General features: G+C 35.9%; 3 protein-coding genes across 4 annotated transcripts in view; 1 reads left to right on the forward strand and 2 right to left on the reverse strand.

The window, feature by feature from the left end:
* The window catches only part of LOC104816962 (protein ETHYLENE INSENSITIVE 3-like), a 3630-nt gene extending 2621 nt beyond the window's left edge, over window positions 1-1009 (reverse strand). The window contains exons 1-2 of one of the 2 annotated variants that reach the window (XM_010546010.2): window positions 763-1009; window positions 3-51 (exon numbers count right to left, since the gene is read on the reverse strand). The gene's annotated coding sequence lies outside the window, so the exon portion shown is untranslated. Of the gene's footprint in view, window positions 1-2; window positions 88-762 lie in introns of both variants that reach the window. The other variant, XM_010546009.2, reaches the window with a different exon arrangement.
* Window positions 1010-5331: 4322 nt separating this feature from the next.
* On the forward strand, window positions 5332-8079 carry LOC104816963 (protein ETHYLENE INSENSITIVE 3-like). Its single transcript, XM_010546011.2, has 2 exons — window positions 5332-5592; window positions 6016-8079. The coding sequence occupies exon 2, from the start codon at window positions 6069-6071 to the stop codon at window positions 7914-7916; it is 1848 nt and encodes a 615-aa protein (XP_010544313.1). The 5' UTR covers window positions 5332-5592; window positions 6016-6068; the 3' UTR covers window positions 7917-8079.
* A 625-nt stretch (window positions 8080-8704) lies between these two features.
* On the reverse strand, window positions 8705-14151 carry LOC104816964. The gene is made up of 6 exons (XM_010546013.2): window positions 13898-14151; window positions 11159-12296; window positions 10748-10819; window positions 10452-10666; window positions 9734-9957; window positions 8705-9609 (listed from the first exon to the last, which is right to left on the reverse strand). Exons 2-6 carry the CDS (start codon window positions 12237-12239, stop codon window positions 8925-8927), a joined length of 2277 nt encoding a protein of 758 aa, XP_010544315.1. The 5' UTR covers window positions 12240-12296; window positions 13898-14151; the 3' UTR covers window positions 8705-8924.
* Between the last annotated feature and the right edge of the window lie 3370 nt (window positions 14152-17521).

Genomic DNA, 17521 nt, shown 5'->3' on the forward strand with positions numbered 1-17521 from the left:
CCCGCTCTTCTTCCGAGCCCTTGGCTCACAACCGAAACCCGTAAACCAGACCTGAAACCAAGAACACAGCCAATCGAATTCTTTAACCTGTAAAACAAATACACATTCAAAGATCAGTAAGTTTCTTCGATGGACAAAGAAGTTTCTTCTGAGACTTGCACTAAAAACAGCAATCAAACAAATTATGAGAACCAAACCCCACAAGAACAAACCAAGGCAAATTCTTCACCTGCAATAACTTAAAATCAATTGCACGAACAGTTGATAAATTTACTGAGAATCAAATCAATTCCAAACTGAAACCAATCGAACATAAAGCCCTCAATTGCAGACTGGAATCGATCATTACATGACGAATGAGATAATCAAAGGTTGTCAAACTCTGCGGCGAATCTAATAGCAGAAGAGAAATAGATCCGAATATCCCGATGAAAATTTTACGCGAATAATCCCAAGAAATGGATGCTAGCTCGTACAAAATCAAACTTGATCGATACGATCAGATAAATGAAGCTACCCAGAAATCAAAGGGGAAAACTCATCGAATCAAACACGTGATTAAATTCATCATTCGCGTCCCTGAGAAATACCCAGATCATAAAATCAGTAATAACAACCAAAAAAGAAGAAGATGATCAGTCAAACTAAGAACCCATCAAATACCACGAAATCTAACCACGGTTATCACCATCACCACCATCATCACCATTAACATCATCGCAACAAATGAAACCACGTTGAAAGCCAAGAGAAGAGTGTCACCAGGGAAAAAAGCTGCAAAAAAGCAGAACCCTAAAATGGGTCTTCGCCTCTCTGAATCTCCACCTTCTGCCAGGTAGCTTGTCAGAAACCAAAACCCTAATTCCACCAAACTCTCAGAAGCTAACAGGGTCTATCAAAAATCACATGAGCAGAAAAGGAAAATTTTTTGGATTTCTGAATTTGATCTGTGGATAAGAGGGAGAGAGAGATGCTTTGGTGGGTGGGTTTTAGGTTGCGTCGTTTAACTTTATTTATTTTTCATTATATCCTCTTTTTTCTCCCAACAAAAATGGAATTTGTAAGTTTCAACAATTTTTTGACGTGAAATTTAATGCGATTTTATATTAAAATAGTGGAAAATGGTATTAAATCAGCTTATGGCCAATACCGAGTCTGACGTTTCATTTTCGTCGTATTTAATGGCTTATTTATATATACGCGGAGACATAGGTTAGGGCTAATCCAAAAATTAACCGATTTCGAATCTAAATTTTTCGGTCTAAAAAAATAAATTTTTTGGGTCGGACTTAAAAAAATTAGCATGAGTCTATTTTTTTTCCAATCCGAAAGTATATTTAAAAAAAATGACATTTATAAAGAAAATTATACATATCGATCCGGCCCGAATCAACTAATCCGAACTCGGAATATATAGATCTGGATTTCGGACTTAGTTATATATATCTGAAAAAATCGGACCGGTCCGAATCTAAACCCAAAATTTTCGGACCGAATACGAGTTCGAACCGATCCGATTGACACCCTTAATAGATATTTATTACAACTAAAATATTTATTAGAAAAAATCTCATATTTTCCACAAATTTTCGTTAATGTTTCACCACACATGAATATCCATCCACATCTTGTGCGACGTATTCGTCTACATATTATACAATCATAAATAAAATTGAATAAAAGAAAAATCTCGCTTGAAAAGTGTTTACACTAAAAAAAATTTATTTACACTAATTGTCCAATGTTCTTAATAATAAAATATAATAGCACTGATTAGTGGTGACATTTTGTTTGATTACTCGAAACTGGATATATATTCAAATTAAATAGTATATACTCTTTAATCGAATAGATATAATTTTTAAAATTCAGATATTTAAAATCATATAGTAATCATTTACGTAGAAGCCTTTGAAGGGAACCCATGTGGTCATTTCTTATTTCCCTGTGTAATTTTTTTGCAACTGTCATTAACTATATAAACGGTTGATAATATAACATATTTATTGAGGTATATTGTTTCCTTTCTTTTTAGTCTTAATTATTCTTGTTGAATGATTATTGCTACGGAGCAAACAATAGTTCATTTATTGATTTATACGTTTCATTTATTGGTTTATTTAAGGATTTTTCTTGCTATCGTCTTTTTTGATTCTGTCCTAGTCTGGGTTTGAGTGCTCGTTTGGAGAGAGATATTCACACAAATTTATCATCTGGAAGACGTAGTCGGATCAAAAGTTCGGTGAACATTCGGATTATCAAAAAAAATATTTTAGAAATCTTTTTCAAAATTATACAAAGTATGTATCTAAAAAATATTCTGTAAAATATCATCTATTTAGAAACGGATGGAATGTCCCAAAGTATAATTGTATATTTCATTTATAGTCACATTCACGTACTTTGACATTAATATTCGATTTGTTGTATTAGGAACATACAAAATATATAAGCCTCCCAAGATATGTGATCTTATTTAGAAGTTCACCATTTTGTTTATAAAACTAATATGCGTATTACCGTTTCACAAATATCTTGTAAAATCACATTTCGGATTATATCACACCTATTAGGATCGTCTTTTAGAAATGAGAGTAGAGGAATAAATTCCTATAAATTTTGAGATCCCATTTTTTTAAAAAATTAATTATTATTAATAATAATTAAATATAATTATAAAAAAGAATAAAATAAATCTAAATTTAGAAAAATAACTTTAAATATGTGGATTACAATATTTATTTATTATCGTTCAATATTTTTATTGTATAAATTGATAATTTTTTAAAGGCAATAAATAATTTTAAAATTAATATTTATATTATATAAAATTATAATTTTATGTTATTAAATCATTTTTCTTGTATAAATTATATTTTTTATTAATTGAATTTTAAAATAAATAGGATCCCAAAAATGTTTGAGACTGACACCTAGATGTTGTGAATTTAAATTGTTATGCCAAATTTTGTATACATAGGATAGCTCTATTTTTTCATCTTTCGCACTATTTTGCATATTTAATGCGCACCATACATTACTCAAAATTAGAATTTTTCATGAATGAATATTTCAGTAATTATTTCATTTCGTATTTTGAAAAGGATGCATAAAATTAGAAATAGAATAGGCGCATAAAACAAATAAAAAATATATTTATATTGCGTAAAAACCATGTTTTTAATGGAATTCCGGAATGCTTCTAAAAATTTTACAAATGAAATTCGCCTACATTTTACTGTTAGTGCTAAACTTTATGGACTTTCTTTTTTTATATTTCCTTTTTTTGTAAATATATCTTTTTTTTTTAACGGAATTCGCTTTTTTTAGGGAAAAAAAGAGGGTGATTTAGGGAAAAAAAAAAAGGGTGAATTAGGACAACTTTGACGTGTTTCCTCGTGAAGGTAAGTTATCCGGTACGACAGGGTGTAACTTTCTAGTGTGAGCGATCAATAGCATAACGACACATCAAGGAGAATATTCTAGGGAATCTCTCCTAGCTGTTGCTTCGAGGAAGCTCGTTCTTATCGCTTTGCAAATTGAGTGGGCCCATCCATGCTGGGCCACGCAAAATTCCATATTCAGTGATGTAGATCGATAGATAATAGATATGCATTACATTTCAATGTATTTTTTTTGGTGGAATATATAAATGTATTTGTCTTGTCTTTCTTTCCAAATCTGAAAAATAATTTGTAAACCCAAATTTTATAAGAAAATTAAAATAAATAAAACTAATTTTATGATTTTTAATAATTATAATAAAGAAGTTTGATTATACATTTAAATATCGTGATCTTGAATAAAAAAATATAATTTGAATTTTAATTTATGGAAAACTATGATTTATGGATCCGATTGTAAATTTAAATAATCTGCACTTTGATTTTAGACACAAGATCGGTAATTTTGACTATTTCTAATATAGACGCAATTATACTTAGAGACACGCATAGATCGTTAGAATAATTCGTGTTTTTAAACCTCGGAGATTAAATGTGTATTTTTACTGTATTAATGCCTTAAATAAATGTTTAAATGAATCAACTTTTTTTTTGTGTTACCATGTCTTTCAGATCCTACGACCTTTTAGATTGGACATCGGACACCGCAATGTCTCTCAGTCCATGGATCGGACGAGAACGGTATCAGAACAGCATCGCGGACTTGAGAAAACCCACCACCCTTCGCAGTAACCAAACCACGCCGAGCAGATAAACCAACCTCGTAAAACTGACCGGTTCAAGGAGAGTACCATATCTGGGATTCGAACCCACAGCCTTATGAAAAAATGAATCAAGTTTTATATAGAGGTTTGTCCGCTATGGATTAAAATTAGTCTGTAATAAAAACGGATCCGTTAAATCGAGGATCTAGAATTCTATAGTATAAACTATTTTCTGCAAGTTTTAAATGGACATAAAAATATCAATTGTAACACGTTGAGTTAATTATGTAATAAAAATCACAATTGTTTTAGTTGAAGGGATGAAAGAAAATAAAAAACATAACATGAAATTGGTCTTTTTTTGTAGCGACGTAAATCACATGTAGTAAACAAACTTCACCGACAGAACTCAAGACGGCGACACATTTTGGTCGGCGAGTAGTGAATACAGATTATCAACAAAATCACAAACAACAAATCATGAACAGAGTTTATTTACAAATGTAAATTTTTATTTATATTTAAGACAATCTAAAAAAATACTGATTTTTTCAATTAAAAAAAAACTAAATTTTGTTTTTTTTATCAGATATTAAACTTTTAACACTTAACTCATCTATCAAAATAAACTCACGTGACATAAAAAAATATCAACACATCAAATTATTGTAATTAGTTTTTTTACAATCGTTGATAGTTTATATATTGTTTTAATCATTTAAAAAAAGTTTTGTATTTTTCTGATAATAAAAGTTCACGTATTCATTTAAAAAATTTAATATTTTTTTAAAAATTTTAATATTTATTTGATAAAAAAGTTTAGGTGTTTTTTTAGAATTTTTTCTTTATATTTTTAATAAATATGATATTAAAATAATTACTTTTAAAATGTTATTGATTATTTTGAATTTTTTGCTATGTATGAAAAATCAGAAATTTCAACACATGAAAAAATCAACCTGGACAAGAAGCAAATTCAGGTGTCCAATTATTTTATTACAAACCCCTAAATGATCTGATCAAATGTTTTTAAAATGGAAAGGGATAATTATACTCTTATTTGGCATTTGTTTTTATTGTCGGCTTTCATATTTTTTATTTTTATTTTATTTTATTTTCCCATCGGCTACTGGTTAGAATATCTATTAGTTTCAAGTAGACCGCTCTCTCTCTCTCCTCTCCTCTCCAGATTCACTCAAAACACAAAATCCATAACCAAAAGTCGCTTTCTTCCCATGTGACTTCTGATTGACTTTTCTTCTTCTTCTTCTTCTTCTTCTTGGCTGGTGAATTAGGGTTCGCTTTGTTTTTTTTTTCTAAACGGTTTCTCGCAGACAGGAGAGAGAGAGAGAGTCAGGGAGGCAGAGACCCATTTTCGGGGTTCACTTTTTTATCTCTCTCTAAGTTTTTGCTTATTTTTCCAGGTAACAATCGTCATCTCGTGCTTTGATACTGTTTCTATCTCTTTTTTTTTAATCAATCTGGTGGTGATGATGATGATGATGATGATGGTACCGCAGTTAGATTTCTTGGTCTCTGTTGGAGTTTAGCTCGATCGATGATCTTTTGTGTTATTTCTAGTCTTGCGATCTGGTATCATAGATACCGATGGACATGGCCGATCCATCTCGTGTTCTGTCAGATACTTTTGATTCATGGGTCTCTAGTTGGATCAAGAATTTTTGTTTGATGTCTCTCCCTTTAAAGAAATCTAGTTTGGAGATGGATGCAATAATCACTTCATTTTCTCACGAGCTGGAATCTTTCTTTTTTGCAATCTTAGATGAATTATCCGTCGGTCATGATCTCACTTTTCATGCTCTGATCCCTGTTCTCTGTGTTTTCAGGTTCAATCCGGCAACCGACCCAAGGGGTCCGAAGAGGAGCGTGAGTGAAAAGGATGATGATGTTCAACGAGATGGGTATGTGCGGCAACGCGGATTTCGTCTCCTCGGTGTCTCTCGGGGGAATAGATGTCTGCGCTGCTCCGCAAGAAGAAGTCGAGCTGGTTGTTGTGGAGGATGACTATACCGACGAAGAAGAGATCGATGTGGACGAGCTGGAGAGGAGGGTGTGGAGGGACAAACTCCGCCTTAAACGTCTCAAGGAGCAGAGCAAGAGCAGGGAAGGAGTCGATTCCGCCAAGCAAAGGCTGTCGCAAGAGCAAGCGAGGAGGAAGAAGATGTCGAGGGCCCAAGACGGGATCTTGAAGTATATGCTGAAGATGATGGAAGTGTGTAAAGCTCAAGGTTTTGTTTACGGGATCATCCCCGAGAACGGAAAACCCGTGACAGGTGCTTCTGATAACCTCAGGGAGTGGTGGAAGGATAAGGTGAGGTTTGACCGGAATGGTCCAGCTGCTATAGCAAAGTACCAAGCCGAGAATAATATCCCCGGGGGGAGTGATGAGGTTAAGAATCCAATCGGGCCGACACCGCACACTCTGCAAGAACTTCAAGATACAACCCTTGGTTCGCTCTTATCAGCTTTGATGCAACACTGTGATCCTCCACAGAGGCGGTTTCCTCTAGAGAAGGGAGTTCCTCCGCCATGGTGGCCAACGGGCAAGGAGGAGTGGTGGCCACAACTCGGTTTGCCAAAAGATCAAGGCCCTCCACCGTACAAGAAACCTCACGATTTGAAAAAGGCGTGGAAAGTCGGTGTATTGACTGCAGTTATCAAGCATATGTTTCCAGACATTGCTAAAATCCGTAAGCTCGTGAGGCAATCCAAATGCTTGCAGGATAAGATGACCGCCAAAGAGAGTGCTACTTGGCTGGCCATCATTAACCAAGAAGAGTCCCTGGCGCGAGACCTTTATCCCGAGTCCTGTCCTCATCTCTCATCCTCTGGAGGAAGCGGGTCTCTTCTCATTAACGACTGCAGCGAGTTTGATGTCGAAGGTGTCGACAAGGAGCCCAGTTATGAAGTGGAAGATTGCAAACCCGAGAAAGTGATCGATCCTCGAAACTTCGGGATGCCTAAAATGCATATGATCCAACCGCATTTCCCTGTAAAGGGAGAAGAAGCCACTGGAGGAAACTTAGAATTCATGAAAAAGAGGAAACTGAACTCGATGCTGGACAGAAGAATCTTCAACTGCGAGAACCGTCAGTGTCCTCACAGCCAAATGAATATGGCTTTCCATGACAGAACTTCCAGGGACAACCACCAACTGGTGTGTCCATTCCGAGACAGTTCCATATCATATGGAGCATCCGAGTTTCATGTCAGTGAAGTGAAGCCGGTTGTTATACCGCAACACTTTACTCACCCGAGGCCTGCAGCCCCTGCCATGAACCCTGTCCAGCCGTTCGACCTGTCGGGCTTTGGAGTTCCCGAAGATGGGCAGAAGATGATCACCGAGCTCATGTCCATGTACGACCGAAATTTCCAGGGCAACCAAGCTACATCAATGGTGGAAAATCAGAGCTTAAATCTTCAGCCAAAAGCCCGGAATGATGAACTGCAACAACACTTCAACCACAGCGAGGGAAGCTCGATCGAGGGAAACTTCCTCGAAGATTTGCCCATCAAGAACATGTTCTCGCAGGGGAATAACGGGATCCAGTTTCCGAACCCCCAATCCGACTCTGCCCACAACAACAGCAACAATGGTGGGTTTCAGATAGTGTTCGATTCTACGCCATTTGATCTGGCTTCATTCGACTACCGAGACGATCTGCAAGCTGTGGGAATGGATGGTACGCCCGAGCAGCAGCAGCAAGATGTGTCTATATGGTTTTGAAGTATATTAATATGTATGTAGTTTCATCCGTATACTCTTCTGGTTTCCTTGCATGTTCATGTGATGTTATAGCATTCTAGTTGTTGTTGTCATAAGGTCTTTGTAGTGACTCTGAATCAAACAGTGTCTTACTGAATTGGGAATTATATTCGTTATAAGTTTTCCTACATAAATTGATGGTCATATAAAGGCAGAGGGCGGTCCATATAATTAAAACTTACGATTATATATTTGGATGGGTTGCGCCAAGGCCCTCGCGGAAGTGCAACGCGTGGGCGACGCTCGTGAACCACGATAGCAAGCTATCGATGTGGACTCACACCCTAAAAGAAATAGAGTTAATATCGTTGTGGACCGATAGCTACACTTGATCTTAGCCAAAAGGCCGAGAAAGGTATGACTTCTTCCCTTCCCCCTCTCGCCTTTTATCCCCCTCTCCTCTTCCCCTCCATCTCTCGTCTCTCTCGATGTGGGACACCAACTTCTTCCACTTCGCAACCATTCATTCCCTTTCATACCATGAATCATGCATATGCATGCAATATCCGCAAATACTAATATAATTATTATAATAATATATATTCGGTTATATTATAAAGTATAAACTCGCAAGAGTTTTCTTTGTACGTTTTATGATAGGTGTATTATTTCTGGGTGAAATAAATGCCGAATACGTCAGTGTATATCATTATACATACGTGTGCACATATATACATACATAGATATATATATATATATATATATGTATGTGTGTGTGTGAGTGTGTGAAGATTTTTAACAAGAAGAAAAGAAACGCAAACCCACTACAATCATAATATGTGCTCACGAACTTTGTATAACAGTCGTTCAAAGCAAATAATCTTTAATTAATAACACATCTCTGCATTTACACAAATGCCAAATCATTTCAAAAATATGGGATTTTTCCTCCAAAAATTGTTTTCCCCGCGAAAAATTCAGGCGCTTTCTTGTCGTCGTGAAGTTCATTTTCCTGCGGTTTCCCAGGAATCAACTAACCTGGGCCTGAGAATACGCCATCAACTGCTCATACTTCCTCTTGGCATTGCAGATATCCTGCTTCAGTTCTTCATACATTCCCACGGATGATTCCGCAAACTGGTTAAGTTGTCCCAGAAACCCTTCCAAACTTGTCCTGAACCGATCAAACTCGGACCCGGTATCATCCAAGGCTTCGTCTCGTAACATATTAGCCGTCAGATCGTTCCCGTTCTCACCCGAATGTGGATGCCCGGTCTTCTTGGTCTGATTCTTCTCTAGTCGTGGTAAGAACCGGGCAACATCAGAAGCCAGTGTCTTGATGGAATCCGAGACCGCTTTGGTTGGCAGAGCTTCGAGCTTTTTCAGCCAGAAGCTGCAAGTTGCATAGATGGGAGGGCCGAAGTCTTCAAGAGACAGTTGAGCCGCGTACTTTTTGCGTTTGTAGGATTTTTGCGGGAGAGTGACGCATCTGCCCAGCCATTCATTTATCGCTTTGATATACGATTCCTGGGCAGCGATCCATTTGGTGAAACTCGAGGCCAATGCTCTGAGTTCATCTTCGAGACAAGACGTGATTTGTCTGTGCAACTCTGATTGCATGTTGAGTTTGATGTTGCTGTTCCTGAAACACCCGGAGATTATCCGAAACTGAAGCTTGTGACATTCCAACATCGCTTCCCACGTCCTGCTCAACCTATCTCATCATCAAAACCACACAGGAAAAGAGAGAATGATTTTTCCGTCCCTTCATTCAATATCCGTGAAAAGATGGAAACTTTGAATCATAAGAATGATTTTCACGGGTAGAGAACGAATACCCTTCGATCAGTTCCTCGAGCTGAGGCTGGAGCTCTATGTCCCGTAGTTCCTCAATCCGTCTTGATATCGAGTCAATTCTATAGATGGCAACTCTGATTCTGGAGTGAAGATCCTTGACAACAGCCCGGGTCTTGTCGACTTTATGCGAACTCTTGCCTTCTGATTCAAGTTCCCTCAAAACTTTGCACTTCTCGTCATATTCCCTCCGCACTGTCTGACTGGCCTGAAACCAAAATTATAACCCAAGATAAATAAACATTTGTCACGTTTCTCTTCATTTCATTTAACTAGTTCCAGTGGCCTACACAAGTACATTGTCGTGGAACTGCTTCTAGACAGTAACCAAATGCGCAATCAGAATCCAGTCTAGATTTCTGCAGATTGATCCAAGTTATGCTATCATTTTCCTTCAAATATGAGAGGCGCCACTTTACAAATCTCGAACACTTACAACGTAATTTGATGGCAATGTTGTTCACTGATAATATGCGATTATATCTATATAGATCTGAATACCATGCCTTGAAAACAAGATATTGGCTCTGCTTACTGTTTTTGTGTAAGAAACCTATTAATGGATATAAGCGATCGTGACGAGCAAAGGATAGTAATGAACCAAAGGGAAAACGACTATACCACCCAAGCATTTGCAATCCAATTTACATGTCGACAAGAAACTTACAAGAATTAAGAGTGAGAATTTCAATAACTCAGTACCTTAACTTCGTCATAGAGCTTCTTCTCCCATGCATAAAGCCGGTCTAGCGTAGAGGCGTGGCTGCCAGCAATCATACAAATGTTCTCAAAGAGATTACTATTAAGTTCCTCAACATCATCGGAATTCAATCCTCCAAGAGGATTCCTCGAAGATGATGATCGGGAAGACTCTGTCCTGTGCCAAGTCAAGTATTTCACCGAATTCTGAGCAGGCTCTGCAAACAAAAAGTCGAAAGAATGAGTCGTGTCCAATCTATGCTAAAAAAACACAGTAGAAACGAATGATAGAACTATACCTTCTTGAACATTTTTGGGGTCTTCCCCACAAGAGAAGCAGGATTGCAGTATCGATGATGCACCAGAACCACCTGGAAAAGCAAATAGTGAAAATATGGTTAAAAATAACACACATACCAGCTAGCCACAAGATGACTATTTTAGTTTAGCCACGTGTGGATCAATTTACTAAGTAAATGTCGGGAAAAAATCTCTATTTGACAGGGCTTCTTCCTATACCCATGAATTCTATTGGACCCAGAAATGATAGTATGATACATCAGAAGAAATCAGAATTTTTCTTATATGATCGATCGGTATATACATCAACAACTCCGACCTTTATAAGCCTCTAAAATATCTTTTAGATCATGACCTTGTGTGCAAGTAGGTCTTTGTGTGTGTGTGTGTGAGAGAGAGAGAGAGATTACTTTCTTTGGCCGGAAATATTGGACGAAAATGCAATTTATTGGCCTCAAGCATCCTAGGAACCTCTTTCCCAGACTCTGAAGCCTTTATGAAGAGCATCTCTATCTCTTTCATGCTTGACAAAAAGTCCCTCATCGGAAGCCTGTTCTCCATCGGATCTCCTTTGGTATTGGGTGTTTTGCTCAACTTAGAGGGGATATGAGTAGGTGTCACAGATGGCGATAAATCAGGAGTCTTGTTTTTCTCCTCGTCTGAGTATTCGCCTTCCAATTCCTCCCCCCTTTTAGGTAAAGGACTTTGTAAATTGTGATCTTGCACCCTGTTGAAGTTTTCAAAGCTTCTAACCAGTGTATCAGTTGAGGGCTCATCAAACTCATCCTCTGATTCCCGAGAATCTTCCTTTTCACCATCTTCCAGCTCCGGATGGAGTTCTTCTTCCTCCCTGAGATGTCTCAGCTCATCACCATTCTCGAACGTTCCGGTGAAACCTTCCTTCCCATCACGAGAAGAAAAAAACTGGCTGTCTATTGGATGGGAAAGACCAAAATAGTCCCAAGGAGGTGTTTCGGGTGGCATGGAAGAAGACTCTTCAAAAAGAGTGCGTTCAATCTTTTCTACAGACCTTGGTGTAGTACTTTGTGGGATACTAGATGATGTCACAGTGGCAACAACAGTGACAGGTGGTTTCTCTTCCACTTTTTTCGAAGAAAATCCCTTAAACTTCATATGGTTTACGTGGAATTGGCTGGAACCGGGAGGAGGTGGGGACGGGGAAGGAGAATATGTTTCATGAAACTGTGAGGTTCTTAACGGAGAGTATGACAAATGTGAAACCGACTTCTCGGTTAAAGCAAGAGGTTCTGGAGTTGCACTAGTGGACGTGTACAGGGAAGATTCAACTGGAATTTCGGTTTCAGAAAATTTCCTTAGGGCAGTTCCTGTACTTTTAAGAGACTGAACATATAAAACGTGAGCAGCAGCTAACGAGCATCTTCCGTCGAGAGCTTGACGAACAAACTTTTTCCTCACACGACACAGCTGCAAAGCCTTATCCTCCTCTATTCTAGAAGTTGATGCACCCATTCTCCCGGATGCAGCAACTAGCTTACATGCAATTAGTCAGGGAACAGGAGCTCTAACCTGCAGACATATTATCTCAAGTGAATAAAAATAAGAAAAATCCAGTAAAAGTACAAAACCAGCTTCCATAATATAAGACACTCCAAGAATTATTAAATCGAGAAGCTTCACTGAAAAAGACTTACCAAACAACCCCGAATAGAGTTAAAACCCTATATTCTTTTCGGGGATAGACTCTGCTTAACAAAAACAATGAGTTTTAAACTACATAGGTCGCCATTTGCTTTGAACCATCATGGATGCATGAGTTCACAATAACATGCAGAGCAATGACTAATACTCCCATTTCCAGTGAGGGTTTAAATAACTTTAGATTAAGTTTGTAATGAAAAAAGACCGAAAATATCTCAAGAACGATTTTGATCCCGAGGTTGCATAGAAAGAAACATCCAAACAAGTCACAAGTATATTTATCTACTTACCAAACGAGCATGTAAAATTAACATAGCAGACATCGTTCACGAATCCAGAAAGACCTCGTCGATTTGCATGTCATAAAAAGAAGGGGAACCTAGAAGGTAACTTGAAAGAATTTCATGAATGTTCAGTAACCAGGACAATTTCATGGGAAGAACCGACACGTTTTCAAGACAAGATAAATGTGACAAACCAGACACGATCAGATTCTCCAATCTCAACACTCAATATAATCTCCAACGAATATCAATGTCAGGTATTTTGAATTCCAGATGAAAATGCAGATAGATTAGATGAAACCAAGGCACCAAACAGAGATAACTGTCACCAGCAGAAACATCATCATGCTGATCAATAGACACCAAGCTACATTCCCACTAACAGAAAAAAATGGTGAATGGTTAAGTAATACGATCTATAAAGGAGAATTAAAAACAGCTTTAGCTCCAACCTAAAAGTGGCAAGAAAAAAATTTCAGAATAGACCCATGTAACCGTAATGGACATATGGCATACTCCACCTTCCAAATACATGGAATCCAAACGATTTCCTAAATCTAGTCACTTTTGCTACTGTTCAAAATTCTAGAGCAAACCCAGAAAGCCCTAGATCAAAAGGACAAACTTTTCCAGAAACACGCCAAAATCTAAGTCGAGTTCCATCATCCAGAAGATGACAACTAACGAATCAAGAAATCAAGCAACTCTTTGCGCTGTTCGAAATTCCAAAACAAACCCCCAAAAAGAAAGAAAAATATGCAAAGAACATGTCCTAAGCCCGCTTTCAGATAAATCTACAAAAACCATACCGATTGAACAAAACGGGTAGCTTTATCAGAGCAATCGAAATTTAGAACAAACCCCTAAAAACCAGGATCAGTACAAACAGTGACACCGGAACCAGAGAGGTACCAAAGCTGGTCGTGACTGAGACATGAACGAACTTGGACACAAAACAGAAGTTTTATTCGGGAAAACCCTCAAATAGATATTATCGACACCTAGAACAAGGAACACAAATTGACATGAAAGGACACTTCCATCAAGCACAAGACTAAAACCTAACACAAATTTCCCAAATCTAGTAACTTTCGTACACTAAAACGAACGCCAGAAGAGACCCAGAAAACACAGAATCGGAACATGACGAAGAACCATATCCAGGTGGCTAGAAACAGCGATTACCTGAGAGATGATGACTAAATGAAAACGACCCAGAATTCAAGAGAAGTTCCCCGTGAAGAGCCTTGGGGTTACGCGAGAGGATCGAAACAAAAAACGATTTCAGTGCCCCTAACAAGGGACGAGAGAGAGATGACTCAGCAGCGAATCAGATGGGCAGAGTGAGGCGAATCTGATCACAGAGAAAGAGAAAAGAGAGGGCCAAATGGGTCGGCTGTCTTGTCATGCAAAAAGCATTCTTTGTAAAAGGACACACATAGAGAGAGAGAGAGAGAGAGAGAGAGAGAGAGAGAGTCAATTCAATTTGTAAACTCCGTTTCCTAATTTGCCATGCCGCTGCGGTTTTGCTATTTCTTACCGGCGACTTTCACTGTTCCTGGTCTCTCTGATTTCTAACCTTTCTATTTATGTTTTGTAGTAATTAATCCCTTTCCTAATCTTTCTATTTATGTTTTGTATTTTAATTCCTTTTAAGTTTATCTGTTTCACTGAGTTTAGCTCCCTCGTACATTATTCATTAATCTATTTTATTATGTTCGACAATATGTTTGCTTAAAACTAACTAATTTGATTATTGAATTGGGTGTGAAAATAATTATGATTATAATTAGGGCAAATCCAAAAAATGGGAAACACCAATATAAAAAAATATGATTAAAACACCTACCAAATATAATCAAAACATATAATTTAACTATTATATTTTGACGAAAATAATTTTATTTTTTATTTTCATGAAAGTGCGTATGAAGTTGTATCTTTTAGAGTATCAAATACTTCTTGGAAATGCAGTGTATTTTCTATGAAAACTAAACACCTTTCCTTTAAGATTGAATTAATTCTTAATACAGGTAGATAATCGAATATCTGAATTTTATTTTTAAAAAATTATGTAAAATGTGTCAATTTGGCCCGGCTCCTTCCGGGTCAATCCAAATCAGTTCATTTTAGACCCGTTTCCAGAAAAAAACTATGCCTCATCCTGTATCGTCTCAATTCGTGAACCAAATAAATATAATAAAAATATTTAAAATCATGCTATATGAACTCCCCACTTCACAATATGCGTACTAATATTTGTAGTGGCTTAGTATAAGATTGTTTGTCATAATAATAAAAAGAATCTCGGTTAGTTAAATTCGAATTAAAATGATAATATAAGGATATTCGTTAGTAAACTCGAGGTTTTCGGAATTCGGATGGAAGAACATTTTATATAGGGGTAACAATCGTGATGGTTCGACCTAACCCGACCCGAGAGTTTCAAGCTCGGATTCGACGCGGTCGGATTTTTTTTTGGGTTTAAATAATCAAACCTGAAGTCTGACCATATAAACTTTGGGTTGGAGTTGGACCGACTCGGTAAAATTGTTCTTTGATATGAGTGCGGTTTGAAAGTCTCAAAAATTTCAGGCCGAAATATTTAGGTTTGAAGTCCACTATTTTTTGGATTGGATCGGAACGGATTTCTAATTTCGAACGAAAATTGACACCTCTAATTTCATACTTTCAATTTATCATTTTACCACCCTAGATAAAATTTCAGTTATGTATTATAAAATTTTCTTTTTCAAAATGGATTTTAAAAAGTTGTTTACTATATATCATATAAAAAAATAAGTTGGTCTAGATAATTAATAGTTATTTAATTATGTTACGACTCTAACAGTGAATTTGATCTTAAAATTTTAATTAGATAATTTGACCTATGAAATTAATAAGTAATAAATAATATTTAATGTGGTTAGTTCAACTGTTTTATCTCAAATTTAATCTTCAACTTTTTTTTTATAACGGCGGAAATCTATCATACGGTCTTTCGGGATAGACCCCGTATCGCCCCCAGCCCTCGGGTCGGACAATCGATATCGAGGACAGTAAACTTCTGATCTTGCGCAACAACTGACAAACTACGCAAAGCAGATAAATCAATCGAAACTAATCGATTCAAGAGAGTTTTCATACCCGAATTTCAAACCCATAACCTCAACAACCATTGGGCTGGGTGACTCACTCCTCTTCACCCTCTTTTTACTTTCACCATACTCATTACTCCATCTACCCTAATAACCTATTATTGTTCCTCTATTACCATTTACCACTATCACCATTTTCTTTTTATCCATTAACAATTACCATTCCATATTCCATACATTTTCTTTTTTCCCCCTATAATTTGGCTAATTTGTAAAATGGTTAGCTATATAAAAAAATTGGATCTCATTTGCATAAAAAGGTTAAAAGTGTTGAAATGATTAATACATTGTTTCCCCACTATAATTTTCAATAAAAAGGACTGCCACGTGCGCTAATTTGTAATTTATATGAATATGATTCATCTCTTTTTTTCCCAAATAAATTATCATATTATTTATCCGTTCGCAAAAAAAAAAATGTTATATATTCTTCTTTATTGCTCAACTGTACAGTCATAAAGTTGAAACTTTTAGAGAATTTATATTATAACCGTAGACATACGCATACATGATACATGACAAACCCTATTTTAAATGTCTCCAGTATCTTTCCGATGAGTTGAGGTTAACCTTTTTTTTTTTGTCTGACCTTTAGAAAAAAATAAACTAGAAAATGCAAACAAAAGCAAATGGCAAATACACGTTATTGGTCCTATTTTTTATTAATATATTTGTTGCATTAGTACAAATATATTTAAAAACTCCAAAAAACGTATATCAATATACATATTATTGAAAATATATGTTATAATTTTAAAGATTGACGTAGATGGTTAATTATATTCGTCTCTTAACCATATATTAAGAATCGAACTCTGTTTTAGAAATAGAACAAATTTTGAGGTCAGTGTTTGATCGTTTCATACGTTGATTCAAAGTAACGACGTTTGGTATATTTTGTGGTGGTTAAAAAAACGTATATTATTATTTTATTGTTAGTTTTCAACATTTTATTATATAATAACTGAAATTTTAGATTTATTACCGGACAAGGAAACATCTAATTTCTTATAAATCAACTTATATATTATCAAATTATATTCTTTTAACAAAATGAGGTCATTTTATTGTAACATATTTTGAGATTTTTTAGTTCTATCCATGCGTCACTTAGATCCTTTATGTATTGGCGAATGTTAAATAAAGTTTTATCAAAAAGGTATTTGTAAATGGCAAAAAAATCTTTTTTATTAAACAAAGAATAAAATTTACAGTTTCTTTTTTTAATATGGGTTTGTGAGAATTAAAGGGATAAAAAAAACTTTATCGGATATAGACAGAGTCTAAATCTGCATCTATAATTGTTTTTGGACCATGTTAATGCTATTCATGATTTTTTATAATCTGAAAGTTTATCGGACCGACTTTATCTCGTTGAAAATCGAAAAAGTTTATGTGAATATCATTCCCAAACGAAGATTCATGGTGATGCGATTCTATTAATAAACAAAAAATTTATACTATATTATTCTCAACAAATATAAAAATATACAATTTTAATACATAACCGTGATAACCAATGCTAAAATTTATGTATTTAACACTAGAATAAATCGTACGCAATCAGTGGATTCCAAATATATATATATATATATATATATACATATATATATATATATATATATATATATATGATATAAAAAAAAAAGGG

This window comes from Tarenaya hassleriana, unplaced genomic scaffold, assembly GCF_000463585.1.
Source record: "Tarenaya hassleriana unplaced genomic scaffold, ASM46358v1 Cleome26, whole genome shotgun sequence".
Taxonomy (NCBI): domain Eukaryota; kingdom Viridiplantae; phylum Streptophyta; class Magnoliopsida; order Brassicales; family Cleomaceae; genus Tarenaya; species Tarenaya hassleriana.

Bases quoted from the DNA above. Each gene is read 5' to 3' on its own strand.
- LOC104816963 (XM_010546011.2), top strand. From the start codon at position 6,069: ATGATGATGTTCAACGAGATGGGTATGTGCGGCAACGCGGATTTCGTC.
- LOC104816964 (XM_010546013.2), bottom strand. From the start codon at position 12,239: ATGGGTGCATCAACTTCTAGAATAGAGGAGGATAAGGCTTTGCAGCTG. The intron at 10,820-11,158 runs GTAATCTCTCTC...TTGCTTTTCCAG, and splicing joins AATATTTCCGGCCAAAGAAA to GTGGTTCTGGTGCATCATCG. The intron at 9,610-9,733 runs GTATTCGTTCTC...ATGATGAGATAG, and splicing joins CTCGAGGAACTGATCGAAGG to GTTGAGCAGGACGTGGGAAG.